Source organism: Palaemon carinicauda, chromosome 11, assembly GCF_036898095.1.
Source record: "Palaemon carinicauda isolate YSFRI2023 chromosome 11, ASM3689809v2, whole genome shotgun sequence".
Taxonomy (NCBI): Eukaryota; Metazoa; Arthropoda; class Malacostraca; order Decapoda; family Palaemonidae; genus Palaemon; species Palaemon carinicauda.
The window spans coordinates 79,826,105-79,843,591 of NC_090735.1; the positions used below are offsets into that span (position 1 = coordinate 79,826,105).

Genomic DNA, 17,487 nt, shown 5'->3' on the forward strand with positions numbered 1-17,487 from the left:
CCCTTAACATCAAAGACTAAGGTGTCTAAGAAGCTCTTTCAGTCCAAGGACCAGAAAGGTGTGAGGTCGTTCAGAGGAAGGAAAGGGAGTAGAGGAGGCGGTCGAGGTGGCCGCTCCCGCTAGGGAGGGAATTCCTGTCATCAGACTACCAGTGGGAGGATGCCTGCAACGCCTCTGGCATAGGTGGCAGCATCACGGGGCTGATCCCTGGACAATTGCAGTGGTCAGTTGAGGATATCGCAATGCTTTCATACAATCTCCCCCTCTTCTGACTCAGAATCCAATTCCGCTAAGCTCTTATGTGAAGGGATCAGCAAAGGAGCTGGTCCTCCAGGCTGAAGTCCAGACCATGCTGCAGAAGGGCACTCTTCAAGAGGTCTGAGACAGGTCTCCAGGCATCTACAGCCAACTTTTTCTGGTAAAAAAGGTGACTGGAGGATGGAGACCAGTCATAGATCTCTCATCCCTGAACACGTTTGTCCTTCAAACTCCGTTTAAGAGGGAGAGGACAAACACGGTCATTCAACCAGTAAGACCAATAGGATTCATGTACTCATTGGATTTCCAGGACACATACTTCCAGATTCTAATCCATCTGTCTTCAAGGAAGTATCTACAGTTCATACACGAGGGAAGACACTATCAATTGAAGGTTTTCTGTTTCGGTCTCTCAACAGCATCCCAGGTCTTCACCAGGGTGTTCGCCCTAGTGTCAACATGGGCTCACAAAAACGACATTCATCTCCTGAGATACTTAGACGACTGGCTAGTTTTGACAGACTTAAAGATCACCCTTCTTCATTATCGAGACAGACATATCGGTATATTAATAGACACCATCATGCAAAAACCCTTTCCATCAGACGACAGAGTACACAGGCTGAGAGAAGTGGCTCGTCCCTTCCTCAGACGAGAAAACGTGCCAGTCCGACAATGGTCAGGCCTCCTAGGCCATCTAACCTCCCTGATCCATCTTGTTCCCAATGGTCGCCTCAGGATGAGATCCTTACAGTGGCATCTCAAGTCCTTGTGGGACCAGCACACCGGATCCCCGGACACCCTAGTGCCAATGGGCCAGGAACAACAAATGGATCTGCAATGGTGGGTGGCAGAGGAGAATCTCTGCAAGTGCCAAGATCTTCTTGCCCTTCCTCCGGATTTTTTGCTCTTCACAGACACATCAAAATTAGGATGGAGGGCCCACTTGCTGCACCACACGATCTCAGGCCTTTGGTCCGAATCCAAAAGGTACCAGCACATAAATATCTTAAGAGATGAGAGCAGCCTTCCTAGTTCTCAAACAGTTCCAACAGTTGCTGGCGGGTCACTCGGTGGTGTTGATGAGCAACAACACCACAGCTGTGGCTTACATAAAGAAACAAGGTGGTACCTTTTTGCTGCAACTATGCCATCTTGCAGTAGAGATACTAAGATGGGTAGAAGATCATTTGCTTCATTCCGGGCAAAAGGAATGTGCTCGCAGACAATCTGATCAGAGCGACTCAGATTGGGGGTTCCTAATGGTCTTTGAATCCTCTGATAGCCAACAAAATCCTATCTTTGTGGGGTTCCCCGACTGTGGACCTGTTCGCAACATCACTGAACTTCAGGCTCCCGCTTTGTTGTTCCCCAGTCTCTAACCCTCAGGCTTTATGGCAGGATGCATTCCAACAACAGTGGGACAACATTAACGTGTACGCCTTTCCCCCTTTTTGTCTGATGAGAGGCTTGCTCAACAAGACCAGAGCATCCAAAAGCCTAATGATGACCCTCAAAGTTTTGCTATGGCATCATGCAGAAGGGTTCCCGTACCCTCTGCAACTTGTAGAAGATCACCCGAACTTCCTCCACGTCCAGATCTACTCTAACAACCACACACCAACATCTGTCACAAGAAAGTCCAGTTGCTTCGGCTTCACATGTGGAGACTTCATCCAGCATCTCCTCTTACAGAGAGGCATTTCACAAAAAGCTGCAAAAAGAATGTCCAAACATCTCCCCAAGTCCTCCACAGCAGTGTATCAGGCCAAGTGGTTGCTCTTGTGGAAGGGTTATCTATCCTCTTGATGCCACTATTCCTGTAATAGCGGAGTTCCTTACTGTATTTACCTTCGAGAGGAAAAGCTCCTTTCAGTATCGGCGGTGAAAGGCTATTGCTCAGCCTTAAGCCTAGCTTTTAAATTGAATGGAGTAGATCTTTCCTCTTCGTTGGAGCTCTCTTTATTCATACTAAGTTTTGAGATCACTTGCCCCCAGTTGGAGATTAGACCTCCTTGGAACGTGGTTTGCGTCCTGAGGTCCCTTAAGGCTTCTTACGAGCCACTACGCCATGCAATGGACCGTAATCTCACTGAAGACGGTGTTCCCAGTCGCTTTGTCATCAGCAAAGGGAGTTAGTGAACTACATGGTCTCATACGACATCGCCCATTCAGGGGCGGGGGGGGGGGGGGGGGGACTGACACTCTGCTTCATCCCTGAGTTTATTGCTAAGACTCAAAATCCATCGGTCACGGCTCCTAGCTTTGGGGCCTTCCAGATAGCGAGTTTCCTTATTGTAACCAATGACCCAGATCAACTGTTACTATTCCCAGTAAGGAGTTTGAGATATCTTAAATGTACCTCAACAACAAGACCCCAGCTTTCAACCTTATTTGTAAGCTGTGGCAGAACAAAGAGGAGGGTCACCAAGAACTTGCTCTCTTCTTAAATGCGTAAAGTCATAGAATTTTCTGTCCAAAAAGACCCTCCTCCAGCTTGATGACCTAGAGCTCATGATGTCAGGGGCATCACCACATCCCTGGGATTTAAGAGAAACTACTCGTTTCTCAAGTATTACAAGTGGGTGAGTGGAAGCGTAAAACAACCTTCACCACCCACTGTCAAATACGTGACCGACAGAAGGCTTGATACGTTTACTATCGGCCCTGTTGTGGCTGCACAACAAGTGGTTTAAGATACCTCTGGCTCCTTGTTGGACAAGCAGCAAATGATTGAGGGCATTGGTTACTCGGGCTAAATATGAAATGAATGAGAGTATGTCTGGCTTTCCTCTCTTCATTTTCCCATCTCTTGGGGTACAGCTCCTTGGATCTACTGCAAGCTGGCTTCAATCTCTGCAGGTAAGAATCACTTTCCTTGTGTATCCGAGTATAGATTATAATCGATTATACTGTTCACATCCCATTGGTTTCTTGCGAGGGATCGTTTGGAACATCCTTTATGTAAGACTCCTTTTTTTTTTTTTTTTTTAGAATTCAACTACCCAGACGTTCAGATGCTAATTTTTACAAACGCTTTTTTCTTTTGTGCAGGCCACAATAATACATATTGTGTTTTATCAGCAAGGTGTCAAGGTTGATCCTAAGATACAATGTAAAATTGTTCTAGGACAGCACGGGTCAATGTCTAGCCAATATCTAGGTAGTAGGTCTGCCAGGGCACCAGCCACCTGTTGCGATACTACCAAGAGAGAGTTATGAGATCCTTTGACTGGCCAGACAGTACTACATTGGATCCTTCTCTGTGGGTAAGGTTCATTTACAGTGAATAGTCTGGCCTATTCTTTACAGATTCTTCTCTTTCCTCATACACCTGACAACATTGCGATTTCAAAACAATTCTTCTCCCAAAGGGTTAGCTACTGCACTGTAATTGTTCAGTGGCCACTTTCCTCTTGATATAAGGGTAGAAGAGACTCTTTGGCTATGTTAAGCAGCTCTTCTAGGAGGACACTCAAAAAAAAGAAAATAACATTGTTCTTTAGTCTTGGGTAGTGCCATAGCCTCTGTACCATGGTCTTCCACTGTCTTTTGTTAAAGTTTTTATAGTTAAATCGATGTTTATTTTAATGTTACTATTCTTAAAATGTTTTATTTTTCCTTGTTTCCTTTCCTCACTGGGCTATTTTCCCCTGTTGGAGCCCTTGGGCTTATAGCATCCCGCTTTTCCAACTAGGGTTGTAGCATAGCAGTTAGTGATAATGGTGATGATAAAAGCCATACTTCCACCCACCTAAGAGTGAGTCATCCTATGTAAACACTGGAAGGTTTGTTAATGTGGGAACAATTTACAAATTTGGAAACATTTATTTTTCCTTAACTAATACAAACCTGTAGTTGTTTATAAAAGTTGTCCTGCCATCACCTGTCCCCCTGAATCCTGCATGAGGAAGCTCTGTGAGCTGTGAGTAGATATAGGTGGCTCGGGTAACCCCCAGCCAACCCCTACTGACCCACAACAGTGGGAAGGTAGGGTTGCCACCTCGCATTTTCTTTCAGTCTATTGGCCGCCTTCCAGCTTTGCCGAAAGAGATATCCTATGTAAGCAACTACAGGTTTGTATTATTTAGGGAAAAATAAAAGTTATTTCCAAATTTGTCATTTTGCAGAACTCTACAAACATGGCAAATTCGAAGATAATTTGTATTTTTCCTAACCATACAAACCTTAGCTATTTACATTGGGTTTACCTTTTAGCGTAACTGAAATGGCGAGCCATTAGAATTTAACGAGGGTGTATTACCACCGCGCTAGTTAGCGGGGGGGTAGGGGAGTGGTAGCTAGCGGGATCGCCACACTGCATCTTAAGCAGGAATACCTGTAGTCTAGGCTGAATTCCATGAGCTTCCTGGAAGATGGATGGAATGGAAATTGAAAGTACCCATCCTTCCGATCCAGGGCCTAAGGAGTCTTGTCGCCTCGTTACCAGTCTGATCGATTCTGCTGTTCCACGCTGGACGAAGTTTGTTCGACAAACTTGATCAGAGCTGAGAGGTCGACTACGGAATTCCCGTCTCAGATACTTTCTTACGAGAAAGGATCGACTGAAGAAGCCGGGGGGTGAAGCCGTCGACGATCCTATGGAGGACCTTCTCCTAAGGCATGGATCATTCTGCCCAAACGGGCAAACTCTTGCCGACCCTATGGCATAGAGGTTCAGGGACACTGAATTCGCTGACAGAGACGGCAGGCGCGATATCCTTGGCTGATCACGGAGATCGTGCAGGAATGGGCATCGGGAAGCTGTTATCCGGATGAGTAACCTTAGGCATCCTCCCAGCGTGAAACCTGCAAGGGGGGGTTGCCAATCCTAGAGTTCGTGAACTCTGCCGCTCCCTCTAGGACTATGCCCCCCTGGGAGAGCCTCCCGTGCTACCTGATCCTGACAGGAGGGGACTGCTATTGGACACCTTGTCTCAGTTGTCGTAGCTGGTCCGATAACTTAGGCCGATGAGGCTGAAAGAAAGAGGCGCTGGAGCCCTGCAGGGTCTGGAAGAAAGCGCCTTGGAGGAGTGAAAACGGAAGACGACTTCCTCCGCACAACCGTTGTCTATGTCTCTGTCCTTGGGCACAAACAAACTCTTCCCAAGGATGGAAGGGTGTCTGAGGTTGTCGACATCCACGGATGAGACACCCGAAAGGAAGCCCTCGGTCATTGCGTCCAGATGGTCCAACATCCAGCTTGCCTGCAAGTTCGAAACTTGGCGACGAAACGCCAAGGTGCTTGAGCCCGAGAGGAGGAAAGTACCCATGACCTTCCTGTAGCTTCCTTGAACAAAACCTCGGGTCGCAACCGAGGAGGGAAAGGACCTGGTAAGCCCCTTTCATGAGATGGAGAAGAGGAAGAGGTAAACCAGTCACCCCTTAGCCGACGGAGAAATCTCGAACGGAAAGCTCCCTGGCAAAACCCTTCCAGGGAATGACGGGGAAGGGCTAACCCAGGTTCTGGAAAGAAGAATGTTGCTCAGACCTCCCTGAAGATTCTTCCTGCTCTTGCATGTGCCATGCTCAGCGTTTATGGGGTGAGGCCGTGTTCTGAAAATACGCTCCAGAAGACTCGCCAGGCTGGCCATGCTGTGAAACCCCAACGGGAATCGCGGTCGCAATCGCCCTGGCGCTCGCGCGATGGTAAATCAATGGTTTGCGCGTGGGCGAACGTGGAAGCGCCCATGCGCGAGCACGCAGGAACGCAACGAAGGAGCGCAGAAGGAGGGTGAGCGTGGTAGGAAGGGCGAGAGCTGGTGGTCGGCGAGCGATAACCCGTAGGCGAGCAATGGATACTGCAAGAATTAAGCCGACGTTCACGTGATGAAACACCGTAGGTTCGCGCGACGGAACACCGTCGGTTCGCGCGACAGAACACCGTCGGTCCGCGCGACGGAACATCGTCGGTCCGCGCGACGGAACATCGTCGGTCCGCGCGACGGAACATCGTCGGTCCGCGCGACGGAACATCGTCGGTTCGCGCGACGGAAAACCGTCGGTCCGCGCGACGGAACATCGTCGGTCCGCGCGACGGAACACCGTCGGACCGCGCGATGGAACACAGTCCGTCCGTGCGACGGAACACCGTCCGTCTGCGCGATGGAATACCGTTGGTTCGCGTGTGGGCGAACATTGGAGATCGTGCGCGGTCGCGCATGAGCGTAGGTGTGCAGGCACGTGGCCGTGTGGACGCGCGGGCACGTGGGCGCGCGGGTGAGCGCAGGCGGTCAGGAGATCGATGACGCGTAGGCGGGCGATGGCGCGTTCTGGCGAGCGATAGCCCGTAGGCGAGTGGAGGCGCGTTGGCAAGCGATGGCGCGTCGGCAAGCGATGGCGCGTCGGCAAGGTACTGCGCGTTGGCGAGCGGTGGTGCGTTAACAAAACGCTAGCGCGCAGGTGCATCAGGAAGGTGAGCGCTGAAGCAAGCTGTTAATCAGGCGATCCTAAACGGTCAGAAAACCGTTGGCGCCCATTGGTGCGTGGCAGAAAAGGGCACGCAGATGTGCGCTGGCGATTGAAGAAAGCTGGCGCACAGAAGGATAGAAGTAAAGGTGAGCGCTGGCGAGCAGGAGGAAGATCTACGGCAAGACTCAGCTACCGGAGATCGTGGTCGACAGCAGGCGAGCGCTAGTTCGCTACTGATGGTGTCCAAGGGAACTGATACGCGTGGCAGATCGATGGCGATCGTTGACGCGTAGGAGATCGCTGACGAGCAGGTGAACGTTGACGTGTCTATGGTCGCTGGCGAGCTGGTGATCGCTGGCGAGCTGGTGATCGCTGGCGAGCAGAAGGCAACGCGTGGAAGCCTGTGCGTAGAAGAAGAGTCCTTGTCCAAGACCTGAACCGAAGTTCTAGATCGCGAGGGCGAACGTGGGCGCACAGGGCGCGTAACAGGAACCAACAGGAACAGCAGAGATGATCATCATGAGAGCGCTGACGAACAGGAGAGCGCTGGCGAACAGGAGAGGCTAGCGATCAGGAAAGCGCTGATGAGCAGGAGAGCGCCTGTGTGCTAACACTGAGCAGGAGAGCAGGAGAGCGCCTGTGCGCTAACACTGAGCAGGAGAGAACACAGCAGAAGGGCGCGCAGGGGAACCCTGACACGCAAGGGAAGAACCCCTGTGGGAGGCAACCCTTTGCCCCGAAGGGATCGTTGTCCGTCGGAAGACTGATGTCCTTCGGAAGACCGTTGTCTGTCCGTCGGGAGACTGATGTCCGTCGGAAGACCGTTGTCCGTCGGGAAGACCGTTGCCCGTCGGAAGACGAGGTCAGACTGCTGTCTATCTGCACCAGGGCCGGAAGATCAAGAAGAAGGAGTTGTAGGCTGCATACGGAGATTCAAAAAGGCGCCTCTTAGCACCCTTATAGGGAGATGGGAGGCCCTTACGACGAGGCGGACGGTGAGCCTTACGGCGAAGGAGGCCAACAGCAACAACAGCAGAAGAATCCTCCGAAGAGGAGTCTCTATGTGTGTACTCTCTCGCGAAAGAAAGAGAAACACTTCGTAGAAGAGACTGGTCAGCCAGTGACCATAAAGGAGCAATCCTCCGAAGAGGGGCTCCTGCAGTGCCCAGCCCCTTGAGCGAAACTGCAGGTGCGACCGCTCAGCACCAAGAGCATAGTCGCATGAAAAAAAGGCAAGAGAAGAACCCCCCAAAAGGGGAAAAACTCATGCCTGGACAGGAAAAACTTCCCTCGGAAGGAAAGTTACCCACCCAAGGAGGCAAGCCTCCTGAGTGTTCTAAAATGAACTGGAGAGCTGTCAATCGTCACGGGAGTACTTCCAGAAGAAGGAGACACGCCCGTGACGAAGATCCATAGGGGAGGCAGCAACAGCCGAATCCCCAGGCCTCAACAAGACAGCGCACACCGTTGTCACATTACAGAAATGAACTAGATCGGTAACTGTAAAAAAATAAAACAAAAATCATTAGTACACATTCATTCCCCCGTGAAGGCTCCAAGAGAAATCCCGAGGGAAAGGAACACAAGAATTACACAACAGGCACGTGCCCTCACAACCACTTACACTCACGGAAGGAGAGCTGTAACCAACACAGAATTATAACAATTATAATTATGTAACTATGTAATTATGTAATTTAAAAATGAATGAACACTAAAGAAAGAACGAAAACCCCGAAAGGAATCGTTCTACAAAGCTGAAAAATTAACAAATACAATTAGATTCATAAACTAATTGAGACACACAGGAAGGAAGCTACAAAAGGCGTAGTAATGTAGTAAAAGGGTGAACGACCTCAAGAGAGAGAGAGAGAAAAACCGAAGTCAAACTCGATCGCGACCCATGAAATTACACCATGGTGGCCTAACTGCCGAGGGCTCCACGGAGATATCGTACACTACACACACAAGCACAAACTCTGAAAAGGAAACTTACTGACTTTTACACTCAATTATATACATAAACATGAGAAAATTTTTACATATATATTGAGTAAAAGAAAAGTAAGTGATTAAGTAAAGACAAAACAAACAATGGCTGCCAAGCGAGGACAAAGACAGAGACGTCTGTCCATGTCCGAGCCAAAAGTGAAAGTGAAGCAATTCATCGGTGTGTGAGGGGGAAGGGGTAGCTAGCTACCACTCCCCTACCCCCCCGCTAACTAGCGCGGGGGTAATACACCCTCATTAAATTCTAATGGCTCGCCATTTCAGCTACGCTAAAAGGTAAACCCAATGTAAATAGCTAAGGTTTGTATGGTTACGGACCAAAGGAGTTTTGTTTAGCATACTTGTCCTGCCATCACTCTCGAGTCCTGCCTGCAATCATAAGGGAAGAAAAGTCTGGGTAAGTGTGTGTGAGCTGGGAAGTAGGTTTAACCCCCGCTACCCTTGCTAACTAGCGGAGGGTCATTGACACCTCACATGAAAATTTTTATGGCCAAATCCAGCTGTCACTGAAGCATATATACTTCAGTAAAGAACTCAGGCTTGTATAGTTCATAAAAATACAAATTTATTCCAAATCAAATTTGTAATTTTCAGTGTATTGAAGAAAATCCAAGGTATTTAGTGAGTAGTGGAGATACGCCATCCATTTTACAGGAAGGATCTCGATATAATGCGCTGCATATAGCATGTAGGACTGACAGACCAAAGTTTATTACCAAGGTTGGTGTTTAGACCTTGAGTTGTTTGTTACTTCATATTCTGTAGTTTGTTTTTTATTCATTATTTACATACTGTAAAATGTTTTTATTTGACAAGTGAAAAAGCAAATGAGACATTAGATGTTAAGAATCTGCAAAATCATGACATAAGTATTATTTTTTCATACAAGAGGCAAACTAAGTACTGATCTTTATACCTTTCCAATTTTAGGTGTTATCTACTGTTGCTGATCCTCAGTTTTTCCAGAGGCTTTATCCTGACGATACCCTTGAAAGTTCTGCAAGACGTAGCATGTATTTATTAGATGCCTATCTTAACACTCCAGATAAAGGTTTGAATGAGACTCCCCTGCATTTTGCAAGCAAGCATGGCTCGTTGGAATGTGTACGCATTCTTACATCATATCCGGACTGCAGTAAAACTAGGAAAAATAAATTTTCACAAACTCCACTGGAGGTAATAAATCTCTTTAAAAGTTTGTGTTAATATTCTATGAAGACTTGAGTCATATTTAGTTTATAGGGCTGTTATTTGCCGTAGGACAGAAATTCAATGGGTATTGAGGTTTTGTTATTTAGTTTTATTAAAAAAAATTAGTAAATGTCACATTTTCTGGAATTTAAGACACACCCCAATTATTGTGTTGTATTCTAACAAAAACAGAAATACAGTAAGTACCAAAGATGAAATGAAATGTGTTTCGAGAGTCAGTTTCTATGAAGGAAAGTTCGCAAGTCCAATATAGCCTAAGCAACCCACAAAATATGACCCTTTAACCCACTTACATCTATCAGCCAGCTATATATATATATATATATATATGAATATATATATATATATATATATATACATGTATATATATATACATATATATATATATATATATACGTATATATATACAGAGAGAGAGAGAGAGAGAGAGAGAGAGAGAGAGCGATAATTTTTTTTTTGGTGTGTTTGTGTTTGGGAAAGTATCAGCCAGTTCTTGACTTCCTAACAAGCACTTGTTCCGGCACTGTATACAAATCCTTTTGCTACTTACATTCAAGATATATTTTGGTAACAGCTGAAACCTGCCATAAGACTTTTTAGCAAGGTGTAACTACCCACCATTAGTTAGTGGGGGTTTGGGGTGTTTTAAGGAGTTACAAGGATTTTGGATGTCTCAAAGACTTTTAGTCCATCCGCAGAGACCCGATTTGTGTTGGGTAGAGCAAATTTGTTTAAACATAGTGTCTATGATCTTGTCCAACTTATTGAATTTGTTTACCATGTTACTGTTCACTTCATCTGCTGTAAGTCTGTTCCATGTATTTGCAATATTATTTATAAAGATATTACCACGTTGAGTAGTGTTGTATCTTTTCAATTCCAGTTTGTATCCGTTACCTCTGGTCTAATTTGTTTTAAACGTGAAGAGGTTGTTGCAGTCTACATTTGTTATTCCATTTAGAATTTGAATATCTCTATGAACTGTCCCCTTACTCGTAGAGTTTGTAGACCAAATAAGTTCAACCGCTCCATTCTCCGTCTATATCCAAATTGTCTTAGTGTTAGAACTAGTTTGGTGGCCCTAACTTGTACTGCTTCCATTTTATCTATATCGTTCTGCGTACTTGGACTCCAAAATTGGACTCCGTATTCTAGATGTGGTCATAAGAGTGATGTGTACAGCTGCAGTACAGTGTCTTTGTTTCTGTATTTGAATTTTCTCTTTTGTAACCTGTTAGTATTATGCGGCTTCATGAACTTTAAATCTTTCCTGATAATTATGCCGAGATCTTCCTCCTGGTCCAGACTTTTTATTTCATTACCCAGCTGTGAGTACTGTGACCCATTTGTGGGGTACTAAAACCCTTGTACATAACTTTCTACTTCCCACAGTTAAAAGGCATTTGCCATTTTCTGGAGCATTCTCCCAACTTAATTAGATCCTCTTCTGCAGCTTCTACGTCTTCTGAGTTTGCAGCGTTTATGCCAAGTTTAGTATCGTCGGCAAATTTGGCTGTTATACTAGTTAATCTTAAATGTATGTTGTTAATGTAAATCAGAAATAATAATGGGCCAAGTTCAGCTGTCAACTTTGAGGCTTCTCCATTGATTACAACTGTTTTCTGTTTATCAGACAGTCTTCAATCCATTCAGCTGGCCTATCAATTATGCCTATTGCTTTAATTTTATCTATTAATTTTTATGAGGGACTATGTCAGAATCCTTTAGAAGGTCGGTATATGTCAATTGCCTTGCTTTTGGGGCCGGTTGGTAACATCTCTGCCTGGTGATCGTCAGACTGGGGTTCAAGTCCTGCTCAAACCTGTTAGTTCCCTTAGTGACTGCACCATAACCATCCTTGTGAGCTAAGGTTGGGGTGTTTTTGGGGATCGTAAAGATCTTCCTGCAGAGTTATCAGCAGCCATTGCCTGGCCCTCCCTGGTCCTAGCTTGCATGGAGAGGGGCTTGGGTGCTGACAATGTAGTCAGTCTCTAGGGCATTGTCCTACTTGCTAGGGCAATGTCACTGTCCCTTGCCTCTGCCATTCATGAGCGGCCTTTAACCTCAACCGTAAGATGTTGAAAAAATTCCAACAGATTTGTCACACAGGATCTGTTATGTCTTAAGACCATGTTGGCTGTCTAGCAAAGGATTTTTTTTTTCTCTGTGTTCTACTATTGAATCTACTTTAATTAATTAAACATTTTTACATGTCATTGAAGTTAGACACACAGGTCTGTATTTGCCAGGTTTTTTTTTAATCCCTTTTTGTAAATTGGAGTAACATTGCCTAGTTTCCATTCTTGTGGTGCTGTTACCAGCCACAACGCTCGCACTTGTACTATTAACAATATATCACTTTTCTTTTCGGCCCTGAAGAGAACAGGCGTTTTCATTTTCTTCTGTCAACTTCATAATAAATAACGGGCTCAAAACTTTAAACTTAACCTTTCTCTTTTCAGGTGTGCTTGACCTGAGAATTTTTATATACAAGTTTGTTCTGGCATAGAAGGATACCGTTGTTGCACCTTTATGTCAGCAGCGGAGACTGATCCCTATATCCTTTGTCCTGCGTGCAGGGATCATACCTGTCCCCAGGCGTCTCCTTGTGCTGTGTGTATGGAATGGCCTCCTTCCCATTGCCAGCGATACAGTAGGTGGCAGAAGAATAAAGCAAAGAAGGATTTTTCACCTTTGTCATCCATGAAGCGAAGAAACCTTGCCGTATGACTCTGTTGACTTGTTCCTTCCATTCTGACTGCTCTGTTAGGCTCCTCCTGAAGTAGGTCGAGTATGAGTGGTGGCACTTTCACCCCGGGACAACCTTGCAGTGCTGAAGTCTATGTTGCTTCCCCTAGAGAAGCAGTGTTGACTTCGCCCATAGGGAAGTCTCTCTCTACTGACATGGTATGTCAGCATTAATCTTCCCTGGGGCTCATGGGCTTCCCGTGAAAGGAACTGCTTCTCAAGGTCCTGAACTTGAGGACACAGCGGGAGCGCATAGCTGCCTCCCCCATGGTTTGATTTTGATCCTCCCGCCCGAGTCTCTGGAAGTCTTGTGCCTAAAGAGTCCCTCATGTCTCTGGCTGTAGCAACCTTAGCCTCTGCTCACCAACCCTATGTTCGGCCTACTTCGGTGGACAAATGTAAGCAGATGGAGAAGAGTACCCCGGGTGTTATTCGTCGGGGTAACCCTCCGGGGTAAATCCAGGAACTGGCTTTGGCTGTGTTCCTCTGGCAGCATGAAATGCCGACCTTCTTTCTGAGCTTGCCCAGCATGGCAAAGGAAAGCAGAGTGTGCTGCCCAGAGGTCTGCCTCAGGTGTTAGAGAGCCTTCCTGTTCACGAGCGCGTCACATTTTACCAGCTACGGTTGGGCAGCCATCCTGCCTGCGTGACGGACTCCCATCGACAGCGTCACGTATTGGACGACCTTCCTGTTAGCAGGGAAGACACCCTTCACCTGAGTAGTCACCCCCTTGGGGCTTCCTCAAGTGTATGCTGGACTTGTCCATGCCTCGCGCTAGCTGTTCGGAGCATAGCTTCTTGGAGCTAGACAACAATGGGGTTAGGTGGTTGCTGGCAATTCCTTCCCTTCGCTGACATGTCCTAGCACTTGCCTCTTTACAAGGTCAAGTTTTATGAAACTACCACCCAGGATTTTGACCTCACTAGGGAGAACCTCCTTTTCTGTCTACGCGCCAGCGCGCAACAACAGCCCAGACTTATTCCCCCCACCTGGCTTGCAAATATCTGCGCATGTAGGGGAGAGTTAAGCTGCTTACCTATTGGCTTGTGGAGAAAGGACAAGCAAGACTGCTAGTTCAGAGAGATGCAGATCCTAGTCTAGCGGATGAATCTTGTGCGTTGTTGTGCACCCAAACACATAGGGAGGTGGGCTGCAAGTTCCTCTGCCTGACGAAAGTATGCGTTCTCTTCCAACTGCGCGTCATGCTCACCATGGAAAGTTTACTCTCCCTCACTCGCAAGCGTGCAAAGCTTTGTCTTTTTGCACTCCATAGGTGAGCGCCACCTCGGTAGAGTGGTCCCCAGCACGCTACACGCAGTGGCGAGCTCACCTGTGCACCAGGTGTACACCTCGTGTACTCCTCAGGTGACTGCTACCTTGCTAGTGCGCTATGCACAGGTGACGAGGCAGCAGGAACAGGTAGATCCTACTTTACCTGCACTTACAAGTGCGCACTCTAGCATGCCTTGCGAGCGCTCTCCTCCCCCATTCGTCATCAACGGGGACAGCGATTGCTCTATCTGTAACGGTACTTTGGCAGCATTTACCCATCCAGCTTCCAATTCTACTTCTGTAGATGGCGAGAGCGTGAATGCACATAGACATGCTAAGCCTGCTTATGGAGAAGGGCACGACAGTGCGTCTGGTCATGCTCTACCTTTCATAGGCACACCACCTGAGCTTAGGAAACATTCTTGGGCTGTACCTTTGAGTACCATCACCTTAACTTTCTCGAGGGATGCACCATGGTTTGCTGATGTGGGACCAAGGAGTATGGCAGGTGTCTCAGGACCTACCCATGACCGTCCAATTGTACCCTTCGCAGACACACTTTCCATCCCACTGAAGGTTTCAAGTCCCTCGAGGAGGGGTAGTCTTCCCGTTGACCCACGGAAAACAATTCTATTAGACAGGCTTATTCTGTTGCAAGGCCTTATCTTCCTTCCCCTCAATGGTCCTCCCAGTACCTGCAGTCCAGTCAAGCAATGTTTCTCGCTATGGTTAGGTTACAGACACATGCGCAGTAAACAAATTTTTGTGAATATAGGTTGCGCTAGGGTGGGCTACCTCATAACCTAAAAAGATACTGCCCCTTGCCAAGAGCGGGTGCCCAAGCTGATGATTAACACAGTAAATACTGCCTAATATAGTTTTATTTGGTTTCTACCACAGCTTATAATCATATGTACAGTGTATAGTAGATGTGCACACATGTATACTACGTATTTGACACAGTGAGGCTACAGTTGAGTATTGTACTAAAGTAAATATTTACCAAGTGGTCATCATCCCTTCACTGTTCTGTGTAACAAAAGTTTTGTCTCAGGCAGAATCTCTACCTTACTTAATTGAGATTGGAAAACAAGAGCTTCCAAAGAAGAAAAGGTCCCCCTCGTCCTCACCTTCATCTTCACCTAGTAAGTGCCTTCCCCCTCATGATCTTAAGGCTGACTTAGACAAAGATACCAGAAAGAAAGAAAAGAAGTGCGGTGCCATAATAGAACCTTCATCTGAGAATCCCAAAAGATAAATGAGACAAAGAAAAATAGCAATAAAAGATAATGTCCATCATCCAGTGGAGCTGCATAGGTCTAGATACTAATATTGATCAAATAAAAACTTTAGCAAGGGATTCAGACGCAAAGATAATTTGTCTACAGGAAACAAAAATCCTGGACTCAATTATCAGTTTTGTAGATCCCCTACTGTGCAAGGTGCAAGAGCTCAAGGTGATAAAGGTTTCATTATTCACATATCTATAAAATTTGAAACCATCCCCTTCAATACACCACTACTGGTATGTGCTGTTAGAACACATTTTGGGAAAAAAGTACTTTCTGCTCACTATATCTTGAACAATCTTTAGATCTTTTCCTCTTAGACCATGTTGGGAATCCAAGAAGTCTTAGACTCTCTGACCTCCAAGACCTGATCAATCAGCTCCCTGCCCCTTTTATTTTAATGGGTGATTTTAATGCAAAGCATACTTTATGAAGTGGAAAAATGTGTGATAGATGGTTGTAATCTTGTTAACGAATTAATCGATAACAATGTTCTAATACTAATGAATGATGGTTCTCAAACTAGGTATGATGTATTCCACAACTCTACACCAGCCATCGTTTTGTCAATCTGTTCCTCATCCATTCGATTGGATTACCTTTGGTCAGTCAACCAACACCTACATGGCAGTGACCATTGGACAATAATGTTAAATTATGTCCACAATCTTCCTTTTCCATGTCCACCAAAATAGAAGATAGATCAGGCAGACTGGACATCTTATGAAAACTGTACACACACCGATAGATAGTATGGTGACTTTACATCTCCAGTACATGCTTATCAACATCTTTCAAATGTTATTGATGATAATTCTGGGAAGTTTATACCTAAAACATGTGGTTTACCTCATTGCTCTGTAGTTCCTTGGTGAAGTAAAGAATGTGCCAATGCAAGGAAAGTGATCCGAACTGATTTACCTCATTGCTCTGTAATTCCTTGGTAAAGTAAAGAATGTGCCATTGCAAGGAAAGTGACCCGAACTGCCTTCAGAAGATGCTTAAGAACAAACTATGAAGCAGATAGAATAGCATACCTCAGAGCCTGTGGCAAGCAAAAAAGAACTTTTAAAAAAGCAAAGAGAGATTCTTGGAGGAAATGTATGTCTAATATCAATACCAAAACTCCTTCAAGGGAAATATGGGACAAGATTAGAAAACTTCAAGGCAAGTTTGTCCCTAGACCTTTACCAATATTAAGGGAAAATAATAGATATACTGTATATCTGACCCCAAAGATATAGCAGAGGTACTCGCTAAGCACTTTGCTCATGTATCAAATGCTGAAAATTATTCCCCAGCATTTCATCAAACTAGAGCAACAACATCTGTTGTTCCTCCTGCTTCCTCCAATACTGAAGGTTTTAACTTGGTTTTAGTATGGAGGAGATGAAAAATGCTATCACTAACTTGTCTTTGACTGCCTGGTATCCAATATGAAATGATTTCACATCTCCCAGTGGATACTAAGGAATTTTTATTAGAAACCCTTAACCTCTTCAGCACGACCTGTCACCGGAGCGTCAATATAACCATTCCGACTTTTTTTCCGTCACGCGTAAACGCACCAAAAATCAGTCAATTATCAAATATAACTATAGTATAAGTGTGTGTGTGTGTGCGTGCGTGCGCGTACGTGTGTCCGTCCTTATGCATGTATATATGTATAAGTGCACATACATGTGCATGTATATACTTATGCGCAACTGTGTATGCATATATAGGTTTGGTATGTAAATGTATGTGTAAATCTACTGTATAAATGTATATATATATGTATGTGTGTATATCTGTATATTTGTATATGCGTATGCATTTTCTGTGCGAAAAAGTTGATTACCCGAAGTATTTTCCAAGTGACCACAGAGGTATACTTCTACACTCGTTTTTGTTGACGGAGTATCGCCTAGATCCCTAATATCCGAGAAAAAAAGATATATGTGTGTATTTATGTATGTGCACATATAACGTATGTGCATACATATATGCATACATACATACATACAGATACGTACATACATACATACATACATATAGTAGGGTCCCAAATTATACGAGAATTTGGTCGATCAATGACCTCGTATAAATGGAAAATCGCATATTTCGAAACACACCTAACAGAAATAATTACATTGGGCCATGGCAACCAGCAACTTGCGTATTCGAACGTGTTTACCACCCTTTTCCAATACTTTCTATGTACTATACTGTATTTTTTTATAATATCAAATTGTTCTTGTAAATAAATCAAACATTTAATATACTTTAAGGTTCTAATAACTTGAAA

At 45.4% G+C, this 17,487-nt stretch overlaps 1 protein-coding gene across 1 annotated transcript in view; it reads left to right on the plus strand.

Moving 5' to 3' along the window:
* The window catches only part of Ankle2 (ankyrin repeat and LEM domain-containing protein 2), a 668,076-nt gene that overhangs the window by 53,269 nt on the left and 597,320 nt on the right, over positions 1 to 17,487 (plus strand). The window contains exons 2-3 of the mRNA XM_068383147.1: positions 9,274 to 9,399; positions 9,610 to 9,855. Of these exons, the coding sequence (XP_068239248.1) occupies positions 9,274 to 9,399; positions 9,610 to 9,855 (372 nt within the window). The remainder of the gene's footprint in view (positions 1 to 9,273; positions 9,400 to 9,609; positions 9,856 to 17,487) is intronic.